This window comes from Melitaea cinxia, chromosome 1 (assembly GCF_905220565.1).
Source record: "Melitaea cinxia chromosome 1, ilMelCinx1.1, whole genome shotgun sequence".
Taxonomy (NCBI): Eukaryota; Metazoa; Arthropoda; class Insecta; order Lepidoptera; family Nymphalidae; genus Melitaea; species Melitaea cinxia.
Window position 1 is genome coordinate 20,542,190 of NC_059394.1, and position 13,814 is coordinate 20,556,003.

Here is a 13,814-nt window from a genome sequence, read left to right on the forward strand (position 1 = left end):
ATCGAAGAAAAAAAACCTTCTAACGGAGAATTGAATGGAACCGTTGAAAGATCTCAGCGATTTGTTTTACTTATTTATTTCTTAAAGGTTTTCAGTTGATAAAAATGGCATCTCAATCTATACAAATAAATAAAATTGGAGTATCTGTTTGGAATATCAAAAAAACCACTTTTTACTAAATTCATATGTAAAGAGATATAACAAAATAACATTTTTTATATTTTTTGTCAGTCTGTCTTTTTGTTCTGGCTAATCTCTGAAACGACTGGACCGATTTTGACGAAACTTTCACTAGCAGCTGATGTAGTTAGGAGTAACTTAGGCTACTTTTATTCTAGATTTTTTTTCTCTGCGAACTGAACAATATTTATTTTGTTAAATTCCACGTAGACGAAGTCACGGGCACGGCTAGTATAATAATAAATTACTTTTTTGTCATAGGTACAATGTTTTTATCGTTTCTATGAAACCATAAGACGTGTAATATACTCAATATTACATGAGGTTTCCTTCATCACAATGAACTGCTAACAAAGCAAAAATATTTTTATATCGAATAGGCTTTCAAAAGCACCTTCTAATCGTCATTTTATAAATTAAAATTTTAAATATTTTAACAAAATTTGTTATATTGTAGTTATTTGACTTCCGTAACATCTTTTGGTTGGAGGAAATTAAATGTCTCTTTTGATAGTAAATATATCAGTAGTGGACGTGAAGTGGTTATTAAATAATAGTGGTTGCTCGTAAACGAGAAAAAAGCGATTTCAATTACATCGACAAGTAATACAACGTAGGTAGATGAAAAATGGTCAAGTAAATACACGTTAGATATAACTCGAAAAGCACTTGTCAGATCTCGATTTAATTTAAATGGGATCACATGACACATGACAGCACTAAGATATGCACAATTATGATATTTGTACATATCGAAATCTTAACGTGCTTTTCGAGGCACAGTTACATAACTTACGAAGATAAACGTTGAAACGTCCTGTGTGGATTGGGGGTAGGGTCGGCAACGTGGTTGCTACGATTCTGGTGTTGCAGGCATCTATAAGCTACGGTAATCGCTTACCACCAGGTTGAGCGGTACGCTTGATTGCCGACCTAGTTGTATGAAAAAAAAATACGATTAGACACAATGATACTTTAAAATAAATTTGTGGTCTGCAAATTAATTTTCGGTAACAAGCACAGTGGTCATTGGTGGTAGGCTGCCTGGTGGTTAATGGTTTACCATCAGGTAATCTGCACGCCGACTTACTTGTATTAAATGAAAAAAAAAAATGGTTTTTCAAATTTGGAAACTTTCGATTCCGTCGAATACCATACCAACGTTTTACTGTTGATCCAGTTTTAAAAAAACAAACAATGTCAAAAATTCCATATACCTTACTGAATCAATCTTCATGAAATTTCCTGGAGTAGCAGTTCTTAGTTGACGACTTTACCCTTATTCCTTAAATGTGCGAATTTATCTTTCCTTCTTTTACACAACGTCTTAGAGATAAAATAGCTAACATAATAGTTTTGAAATTCGACTATAATCTAGTTCCATCTCTCATCACATTGTCTTAGAGTACTCGAGGCTCGCAACATCGTTGTTTGCGGTGCCTTTATGTTTATGTGTCGCTGTGTAGGATGAGAGGCAGCTGAATATTCATCAGGTGCGGAGCGCGAGTGGCGTAATGTTAACAGCGAATTGTGTCTCGCGATCCTTGACTTAAAATAAAGGATTCGTTTTGAAATATAAATTATTTTAATTTACTTTGTGACTGTGTTGTACTCTTGTTAATTTTTTTAATCGAAGCTTATTACCATCGAGCTGCTAATACAAAAATTGCAACAGCCGTGGCTCTCTACTCAAGACAACAACATATTTAAAAAATTAGGCAATTACTCAGTTTAAGAAGAGAAAAGAATGAATATTTACAGTTTTTTTTACGCATTTAGGTTTTTAAATGTGTATACTTACTGCGACTAACGAGTTTTGATTGACAATGGAAAAAAACGCATGATTACAATTCAGCGGGTAACATTCCGCATCCATGATAATTATTTTGACATTGTTTTGTAATTTCGACATATGAATTTGATACCAAAATTATTGATATTTATTTCTTTTAATATTAATCCACTGAGAGTAATGTTTTTTTATTGACATTGTAAATTTTAATCATTGTATTCTGATAAGATTGTATATTTCTAATTCTATTTTTATCATTATTTTCTTCATTTGTCATACCTGTGTTTTTACTTTTTTTTGATTGACTTACTTGTGTCTGGAGCAGCTCTGTAAACTTGTATGCATGGAGAAATAAATAAATAAAATAAATAAGTTTTACTGCTGGGCATAGATCTCTTGCCCATTTAAGAGAAGAACCGGAGCTTAAAATCGACCACGTAGCTCTACTGCGGAAATAGATGCCATGGAAGGAAATATGTACATAATTATTATACAACGGCACACAAACAATAAAAATCTGCGTACCTATACTACGAATTTCATTAATTACACTATTATGATTATCTCCGCCAGTAGCGTATCCACATTCAAGGAAGTTATCTGAATAATAGAGCAGGCAGGCGTAAATCATAGAAGCCGTGACGCGATTCAATCACGCCGGTCGGATTACGTCTCGGCGATGAGAACCGACTACTATTGGACTTGTGTGGACTGGTATGAAACCTGATTTGTGGAAACAACACACAGCGCAAAATAGGGGCTTTGCAATTCCAAAGAAATTTGGGTCATAGTTATAATTTATCAGTTTATATGAACAGTTTTTAAGAATGTCCTCCAGTCCGCTGGATCGACGATCTACGTAAGATTGCTGGTGTAGGACAGATGAGGATTGTGGGAAACCGGAGTGTCTGACGTGAACTTAGGAAGGCCTATGTCCAGCTGTGGACTGCAATAGGCTGAACTAACTGAGTGATATGAACAGTTATGATACCATTGATATTTTATTTTCTCGATTCACAACTTCGTTAAGGTTACAAAACTGGATGACAAAACTCCTAAGATGTATCTAGTCTTCAGAAAAAGGTAGACAATGAATGATGGATGCTGCTAAAGGCTCCCGCAGGGGTTTTGGTCGGTATTGCACCCCCAAGTGCTGAAGCCGACATACGGTCTAGGAATGCCTACCCGGGCATCTTGGATATCACCCTTAAATGGGTTCCCCTGCGAGACCAAAAAAAAATAAATAAAAAAAAGAAGTTCATAAAATAAATAGAGCATACAGATAAATCAAAATCATATCAATAATATCGCATTGAATAGCGTAATTCGTTTTGAAGCTCAATATACATTCAAATATCATTATTTGAATACAAAATCGGTCACATTACTAATTTTCATACACTAATTAGACCACAACTCATTTCGGCCGTTTTCAATTTATTTAATACGAATCGTATTCGATATCGGGCGATGCAGATTAACAATAAAGCCTATTATCGGCTCTCTGCAAACGTTGTTTTGCATATATTATTAGCCCCTTTAACCCCCCCCCCCCCCCCCCCCCCCCCTATAACTAGGGGGTATGAAAAAAAGATGTTGACCGATTCTCAGACCTACTAACACTGTGACACGAGAATTTTATATATCAGATATATGTAAGTACGCCATAAATCATAATTTTCGTACTAAATCGTAATTATATTTAATGGAAAGAACATTTTTCATTACAACTGAGTGCAGTAATTAACTTAAAATTCAATCTTTGTAATATAATTTAACAACCTCATTCATCAAAATAATTTGACAATCTGTGTTTCTATGAAGTTAAATTTTACAACTTATAAATAAAGAAAATAATACGTATAAAATAAAATTAGTATTCAAGGAAATATTCTTTTTTTAAGTAATTTAAACGGACAAGTTATAAATACAGGTCGATAAATGCTTTGCATAAACCTATAATACAAAACATTCTAAAATGATTTCTTAATCGTCAAATTAATCAGAAATCCAATCAATACGCAAATCAGTTTCTACAAAACATTGTCTTAATTGTTTTGACTGAAAGCGAACAAAATTTTGTATAATTCATTTCTTTGGATTTTAAAATTCCTCAGCGGACACTAATCAAAGTATTTTCATAGCATATTTGTGTGTTTTATTGGCAGCCCAATTGGGGAAGTTACTTGACTTTATAAAAGATCAAAGCTTAATAATACTGCTTTCCCGTGATGAGCAAGGTGACCAGAGCTCCTGGAGGGGTTGAAGGTAGCGTCGGTAGCACGCGTGCGACGTCTCTATTGTTGCTGGCGTCTATAAGCTATGATAATCGCTCACCATCATGAGAGACGTACGCTTGTTTGCCGACTTAGTTGTATACACACACACACACACACACACATCAGCCTATTGCAGTCCACTGCTGGACATAGGCCTTCACCACCATAGGAGTTCGCGCCAAAAATGGCGTGAACTCTTGTGTTTTGCCCATAGTCACCACTGTGGGCAAACGGGTTAGTGACCGCAGAGCTGGCTTTGTTGCACCGAAGACGCTGCTGCTCGTCTTCAGCTTCTGTATTACAAAGCCAGCAGTTGGATGGTTATCCCGCCATCGGTCGGCTTTTTAAGTCTCAATGTGGTAGTGGAACTGTGTTATCCCTTAGTCACCTCTTACGACACCAACAGGAAGAGAGGGGATGGCTATACTCTTTGCTGCCGTAACTACACAGCCTACCTAGTTGTATAAGTCTCTTGAGCTTTCTTGAGTTTATATAAGTCTTAAGTAATGTAATTAGTAGTTAAAATTTTATTTTAAATGTAAAAAAGATCTGTAAACGTCTCTACACAGGTTTGTCTTCAATCTGAATAAAAAGGACAAACGATAAGCTTAAAGCGGATACTATATTCATTTTGTATAAACATCAAATAAATATAAACTTAATTTGCAAAATAATATTTTATCTTACTAATATTAAAAATGCGAAAGTAACTTTGTCTGTCAGTTTGTCGCGCTTTCACGTCTAAACTACTGAACCGATTTAAATGAAATTTACTACACAGATAGACTAAAGAGTTAGAAAGAAGAAAGACATTAAAAGGTGGGGATGAAAAATTGTATAGAAGTATCGCCATTTTTAGAGCTAGAAGCTTAGAACTTTTTTTAGGCTGTTGATTTGATATAAATAAATATCAAACGCTTCAGCCTGTAATATCCCACTACTGGGCATAGGCCTCTTTCTCCATGTAGGAGAAGGATCAGAACTTAATCCACCACGCTGCTCCAATGCGGGTTGGCGGATATATTCCCTACTACGAGTAACGATCGCTATCAGGTGTACATGATAACAACCGGGACCGACGGCTTAACGTGCTCTCCGAGGTACGGTGGGGAGACCCACAAGGACTGTACGAACACCCAGACCACGGCAAACACCTGTATGGCCAATACAAATGCTTGTCATGTGCGGGGATCGAACCCGCAACCGCCAGCGCAACAGATACAATCCATGGCTGTAACCGTCAATATATCGACATCATCGGCGTCAAATATGACATAAATAAATAAATATGTCATTCAAAATTTACTATCCTTCCCTTACTCGTTCCCGTATCGTTACTCATAGTAGGAAATTTATCCGCTAACCCTCCTAGGGGCAGTGTGGTGGAATAAGCTCTAACCTAAGAAGCCTATGCCCAGCTGTGGGATGTTACAGGCTGAATCGTTGATAGGTTTTCGTTGTAGCAGGAATCGATATCTAAGATAATGTAACTTTCACACCACTTTCCAGAATGTTAGCCAAGCAAGTTGATGTTGGAAAAGAAGAAAGATCTACCAATTTCTTTCATGATAACATGTAAACGCTCATCACTTCCACCGCGGTATAAGCACGGAGAATGTACGCCGAGCCCGAGGCGGCCACAATTAGATTGTTCTCGAATGCCCCCGAGCCCGGCGCCGATGACAGAGACCACGTCGGAACCTCGTGTGAGCCTCTTATATACAGCCATTTACTTAACACTGTTTTACACATCATCATCATATACATGTACATCATTATTTCTTAAGAAAATTTGATTAATTTTCATAAGTCGTTTCTTGTTTATCTGACGGAAGATGTGAGGCCTTAATCAAATTTAAAATTACATTAACATGTTAAAAGGGAAAAATTATGTAATTAGTATTTAATGGATAACATTTCCCGTATCATGAAAAAAGTAATAGCAAAAAAAAGTGACGCTTTAGACCAATCGACTGAAGTAAAACTTTTCTAGCTCCATCTATACTCCCTCTCAATTTCCATTCGCCTCGTACGATCACAATTTTCGTAACGCTCTCGTCACGCATTCACCAGCTTACTCCCCGTAAATAAGTTTTACTAGAAAATATCAAAATCGTTTTAGCAATTTAACTGAGATCACAAACAATGTTAGCTTCACACGATAAAAAGCCTTAATACGATATATAATTAAAATAAAAAAAAATATATAAATTAACCTTTGCTCGGATCGAACATTCACAAGTATTTGATTGTGAATAATTCGCATAGCAAAGGATCCTATTCGAAATTATTGGAAACCACTTTCGAGCTCGCCTTTGAAAGCTGTTGTTCGAATGTCGGCATGGTTTAAGAGCAAGGCCTATCCCGTGTCACGGAAATGTCACCCCTAAGTACATGTACCATAGGAGTTATTATCCTAGATGCGTACAAATGAACGAGGCTCGTATATGTTAACGCGTGTTGCGAAGATTACATTAATTCCGAAGCATGTTCGAAGACGTGCAATACATTTATCGGTACTTAAAATTTAAATAGATTACTCGGAGTATTTTAGTATGCCGAGGCTGCGGATCCATTTTGCGGTTTTCAAACATAAATTATTTATAATTAAATGTATTTAATAAGTAAAGGAAATATTAAATTTGTATTAATCTAACTGAACTAATCTAACATAGTTCCGCTACCACCTTGGAACTTGAAAAGCCGACCGATGACGGGATGACCAACTGCTGGCTTTGAAATACACAGGCCGAAGACGGGCAGCAGCGTCTTCGGCGCGACAAAGCCAGTACGGTCACCAACCCGCTTGCCCAGCGTGGTGACTATGGGCAAAACACATGAGTTCACGTTATTTTTGGCGTAAACTTGTGGAGGCCTATGTCCAGCAGTGGACTGTATGGGCTGTAATGATTGATTGAATAAGTAAAGCAAATATTAAATTTGTATTAATCTAACTGAAGTGGGATATAGCGGGATATATCCTATTCAATTCCTGTGGTGAGTGAGGTGACCAGAGCTCCTGCGGGATTTGGGGTTGTTCTGGTATCGAAGGCCTCTATAGGCTACGGTAATCTCCTACCATCAGGTGAGCCGTACGCTTGTTTGCTGACCTAGTTGTATAAAAAAAGAATAATTATTACTGTTGAACTGTCTGTATAGGTGTTTCTTTGTCGCTTTGTCTATTATATGTTACCGCTTACCATCAGGTTGAGCGGTACGTTTGCTTGCCGACCTACTTGTATGAAAAAAATATACGTTTCGAGACAAAATGATCTTTTAAAATAAATTTGTGGTCTGCAAATTAATTTTCGGTAACAAGCACAGTGGTCATTAGTGGTAGGTTGCCTGGTGGTCACGTTTTTAATGCTGTGTGTTCGGACACCAGACTCACTCACATCCGAGGTCCGCTGATTCAAGATCATGATTCAGCCTGTAATATCCCACTACTGGACATAGGCCTCTTTTCCCATGTAGGAGAAAGATCAGAGCTTAATCCACCAAGTTGCTCCATTGCTGGTTGTCGAATACTATTAGTAATGATCACTATCAGGTGTACATGATAACAACAGGAACCGACACCTTAACGTGCTCTCTGAGGCACGGTGGGGAGACCCACAAGGACAGACAACCAGAGCGGATATAAATATTTGTATTAACGTAAATATCCACTCCGAGTGGGAATCAAACCCACGACCTCCAGTAATTATACGCCGCCGACACGGCACACGCACCATTACACCAGAGCGGCCGTTTATTCTAAAATTTCAATTACTTAATTTGGTCTAGATTCATTCTAAGCTTAAGATGGCATAAATCTTCATATCATAAATCTTTAGCTTTATGAAGGACTCGTAAATTAAGGCAATACTAATACAATCAGTTTGTCGACTAAAGGAATTTGATGATATATAAGTGCAAAATCATTCAAAATGTGAAGTTTCACTGATACACACACACATCGATACACTGGTCACATATTATTTATTTCATTTCAATCATTTTAATCAAATATTTAAATTAACAAAGGAAACTATTTACTATCAATTAAAAATTTTAAATACAAATCGCTCTGTTAATCTGTAATTTAAATTATTCATTAAATATGCTTTTGACTTAATCTACAGTTTATGTAACAGCATTAACATTGAATAATACTGACATTACCGATGCAAATGTAAACAGATTGGAGACAGTGTCTTGTCTTATATAAATATAGCGCATCGAAGTACATAAGGGGTATGTAACGAGAAGTTACAATCTGAATTTTGAATGATTTTGACTACCCCGATCTCACCGACTCATTAAAAAATGCGTTTTATTGTAATATTGGCAATATCTTGAACCGATTAATACTCTTCAGATACTAAATTTTTTAAAATGTTTATTATTTTTTAAAATGTGTGTAAAATGGGTGTTTGTGCAGTCCTTGTGGGTCTCCCCACCGTGCCTCGGAGAGCACGTTAAGCCGTCGGTCCCGGTTGTTAATGTGTACACCTGATAGCGATCGTTACTCATAGTAGGGAATATATCCGCCAACCCGCATTGGAGCAGCGTGGTGGATTCAGCTCTGATCCTTCTCCTACATGGGGAAAGAGGCCTATGCCCAGTAGTGGGATAGTACAGGCTGAAGCGAGATAAAAAATTTATCTATTTATTTATTCCATCATACATCTAACATTACAGGATATTATCCTAATGCGTTAGTGTCGTTGTCGTATTAAATACGTGTCATATGAAGATAAAAATACAAAAATTGACCTCACTTTCAATTCCATTATTTCATTTAACAAAACAAAACTAAGTTATTACTAAAATTCACAATACATACTCAAATTACATAATCTATATTAATATAATTGTGTTTGCTCGCAAACGAAAAAAAAAACCGACTTCAATTACATCGACAAGTAATACAACGTAAATCGACGAAAAAATAGTCAAGCAACTACGCGTTATTAAAGACTACTCAAAAAGTAGTTATCAGATCTCGATAAAATTTAAATGGGACCAATTGGCACACACCACCTTTCGATTAAAACAAAATTTGTCGAAATCGGTTTACCCGGTCAAAAGTTCTGATGTAACATACATAAAAAAAAAAAAAAAATACAGTCGAATTGAGAACCTCCTCCTTTTTTGGAAGTCGGTTAAAAAACTATAATAATTTCGTAAATTTAATAATTTTCAAAATGTTTCAAAATGTTTTAAAATAAAAACTTTAAATTTATTTTCATCAACATGCCCGATATATACGTGTAAAAATTCAATAAAGCTCCGTACAGAGTGTCGAATGTCCGTAATTTAGGTAATACGATTTGTACCCGAACGCTCGTCCGTGTCCAGAATTAGATTAAAAGTTCCCGCCTCTCTGGTACTTGAATTTTGATAAACAATTTAATAGTTGTTTTGTATTAGCAGTGCTGTAATATATGTATTAAAATTAGCTATAGTACATACAAAAGTGCTTATCCTTGTTTTATCCATAACTTTTTTTTTATGTTTACATAACTATTTTTATGCTATCTGTGATAATCTATAGAGAGAGAGAGGGTTCCACCATTGGCAAGAGGAAGGTTTACGGAACGGCTAAGATTTTGATGAGAGTTTCACTGGAAGTTTGCCGGGAAAACTTTGTGACACACTAATTTCAACGCGGGCGAAGCCGCGGGCACAGCTAGTATTTATTATAATTATCCGACAAATACGTTAAAACTCATTCTGAATTAGAAAAAAATCAATGATATTTTGTTACTTAATTTGCGTATTTTAACAAGCCTTTTGCTCGTAGTGCTTCATTGTGGAAACCATATTTCTAAACGTTTGAAACGTTTTCTAAACGTCAACTTCTTAAAATGTTTGACTAAATTAATCTTATATTAAATTTACGAGAAAATCAAAACTATATAATATTATTTTTCTTATTTTTATAATTGTTGAATGTATGAGAAGAAAACCTACAAATTTTTCATTATTAACACGTTGATCATATAAGCTGTACTACGATTACAATTTACTGGGACTTAATCGCAGAGATATCGCATGACAGAGGCGACGACCGGCGACGTAGTTCACAGCATAGAACATAATAATCGATAGAAGTTCTATATTTGGAGAACTGTCAACAACATCCGTGTGGCGTATGAAATTAAATTTTCATGCCTTTAAGCTGCTATTTTTTGTGCATATTGTTTTGAGCTGAAAACGATATGACTTACAGTCATCCATGAACATCCACTGAATGCTACCTAATTTGTTGATGTATGAACATTGTCACCTTAATTTCTATTAAAATATTAATCGTAAGGGTAACAGATGATACCTTTCCAGGACTTAATAAAACTAAAATTCCAGTAATATACTATATATCGACGACGCGGGTTCGAACCACGCATATGACAAACATTTGCATTGGCCCTACAGATGTTTGCTGTAGTCTGAGCGTTCATAATTGTGTATTGTGTGTGTTTTCCGACCCCAGACATAGGAGGAAATTCTACTGGGGGTCGTTGAATGTGAAACATATCATGTAATTTGCAGGACGAAATTTAAAGATTCCAAAATACTACTAGTGTGTGATAAGAAAGCGTACTATCCGCCAGATGGTGAATGGACATCGTAGCTTGTGCACACATGCGATGCTGGAAGTATTGTAAGTACGTTACTGACCCTACACCCAACCCTCACCAGGATCTTTGACTCCTTTACCACATGAACTAAACACTACTTAAAAGCTAGTCGCTAGCTAGCATTATTATTTTGCTCTAATCTCCCTTGTTAGAGTTTCTGAGTTAGTAAAATACTATGCCACTTTTAGCGCACTCCTTGCTCCGAGGCTAGCAATATTAATAACAGGCGCATGTAGTGACGCAGTTACCTGAGTCTGTTGCATCGACCCGATGCGTGCTTGCGTCATCATATGAAACCGTACTACTACTGAATATATTAAGGGGAATGATTTTAATTAAATTTTTAAATTTAATTTTGTGTAATAAAATTTATAACAACGCCGCGTCGGCGCAGCGGTCACACCCATGGATTGTACCTGTTGCGTTGGCGGTTGCGGGTTCGATCCCCGCACATGACAAACATTTGTATTGGCCATACAGGTGTTTGCCGTGGTCTGGGTGTTTCTGCAGTCGTAGTGGATCTCCCCACCGTGCCTCGGAAAGCACGTTAAGCCGTCGGTCCCGGTTGTTATCATATACACCTGATAGCGATCATTACTCATAGTAGGGAATATATCCGCCAACCCGCATTGGAGCAGCGTGGTGGATAAAGCTTGATCCTTCTTCTACATGGGGAAAGAGGCCTATGTCCAGTAGTGGGACATTACAGGCTGAAGCGATGAATAAAATTTATAATGTATTGAAATGTGCGTAGAATATTCTTCAATCCCATGTAAAACTAAAGCCTATTTTACATAATTCATAAAGAATCAGTGTTTTCTCTGCTGTAATTGGATTGTGTTTCTAAAACATAATTGCGCAATTTGGTTTTGCTAACATATAAGAAATGAAATTGAAGGATAAGTCAAATCATTCTCTTTTTGTGTATGTCTCCGACTGCATGTCGTGTACGATGTTGCATAAAATTTCGAAGGACTACCGCATTGATATTTTTAAATGTACAGTAGGTATATAATGTTTGATATTGTTTCGATTTATTTCACTGACTTTGTCTAATTATTGAATTTTTATCTTGCTCCAGCCTTTTCAGTTGATTTTCTTTTAGTTTTTCTTCACGGAGGCGGGTTTTTAGCTTTTACTTAATTATTATTTTTTTCATTAAATAATTAGCGTCCTAATAAGACATAGCTGTCCCATGTCGCATTATCTCGACGACTTCTGTACCATGTATTCAACGTTCAACTCTCATACGTACCTCATATTAAAATACATTTTATAAAGACCAACAGAATATTTTTTCATGACACATCCTAAATAAATATACAAGAACGTCTTCTGATCTTTCAACATTTATCAAATTTCCATTTAACTTCGTCATCCTCCAAGTATCTAACTTCAATATAACTTTGTGATAGTGAAGATCAAAGGTCGGCCAGTGGAGCAATTTCTACATTTTAATTCAGTTTCAAGCGACGACCGTCCGTCTACAACTAGTCCACTGGCTCTCAAACTCTGACACTATTACTCCCGGTTATAAGAACGTAGTAATATTATTTTTTCCCCTATTTTAGTTGAGATGAACTTTAAAATAATAACATTGAAATTTAAATAATTTTCTGCGTAAAAATAAAAATATAAAAAAATATAAAATAAAATTGAAAACTTTATACCAATATGAGATTTTTTATCTATTATACACCAAATTATTTGACAAAATATTTGTATGATCAATACTAATATTATAAAGCTGAAAAATTTGTTTGTTCATTTATTTAATACACTTAGAACTAGTTCGAGTTGAATAATTATTTTTGTATTGAATACACCATTTACCGTGCAAGGCCAAAAAGAAATATGAAGGTCTTAAATTAATGTCAAATGTATATTTTTCCTCAAGTTCAACTCGTGTAAAACCGCTGGACACGGCCAGTATGGAATATAACGTGAACAGTAAAGTTGATCAATAACAGTAGTTATGTAATCATTGTCTTACAAACAATAAAAATGGTATAGTCAACAAAATACCAGTTATTAAAAATATTTAATACTTAACAATTAAAATTAAATATTAATTTATTTAAGTAGACTTGATAGTCATTTTACAAATCTACTACAACATACACAAGTGATAATCTGATCATTTGGGTATGTTATATAAAAAGATTGAGTACCTCTGCACAAGCCCTTTTGCCAGTAATATCTCTTTATTTCGTTAACGTGTGGGCGGCAACTGCTTTTTGTTCATAAATATTTCGTAATCACGTTACTCGTATTCATTTTACTTACATTTATATATAAATACTTACACAATAAATTCATATAATGAATAAATTAAGTACACGACATTTTGTTTATTATAGACATAGTGTTTCTTTCTGGTGGTTGTCCATCCTGATGGATCTCCCCACCGTGCCTCGGAGAGGCACTATATTTTATTTTTATCGTCTTTCTTTTATATGAACAGACCAACTAAAAATACTAACAGATTTTCCCTAGTTGCTTCTATTTTAATGTATAATATTGAATTATATGTAATTTTGTTAGAGGTAAATAAATTAATTTACAATCAGTACCCAAAATTATTATTGACTCACTAGCTTTTGCCCGCGGATTCGCTCGTGCAGGAAACCTACCTAAGGAAGTACCTAAGGGTACCTAAGGGTAGGTACTATTTATTTTCTCAGTCTATGCTGAATGACAATGAAAATAAATATAGTTAATGTTAATGTTATAATGATGTTTTCAAAGTTTGAAAACTTATAATTACTTGTTTTTTTTATTGAACAAACAATTTAATTAATTTTATGTCATGTCCGCCGTCTAGACTTCGAAATAACTGCCATTTTTGCAATCAACGTCCCAAAAAACATAAATAACGACAACCATGTCGATTATTAGGTTTATTTATCCCATTTCACCCCCTAAGGAGTTGATTTT

The 13,814-nt window shown here is 35.4% G+C and overlaps 1 protein-coding gene across 1 annotated transcript in view; it reads left to right on the top strand.

The window, feature by feature from the left end:
• Nucleotides 1-5,866: 5,866 nt before the first annotated feature.
• Nucleotides 5,867-13,814, top strand: part of LOC123654755 — a 43,369-nt gene continuing 35,421 nt past the window's right edge. Inside the window, exon 1 of the mRNA XM_045590643.1 lies at nt 5,867-5,957. Coding sequence (XP_045446599.1) covers nt 5,867-5,957 — 91 coding nt within the window. The remainder of the gene's footprint in view (nt 5,958-13,814) is intronic.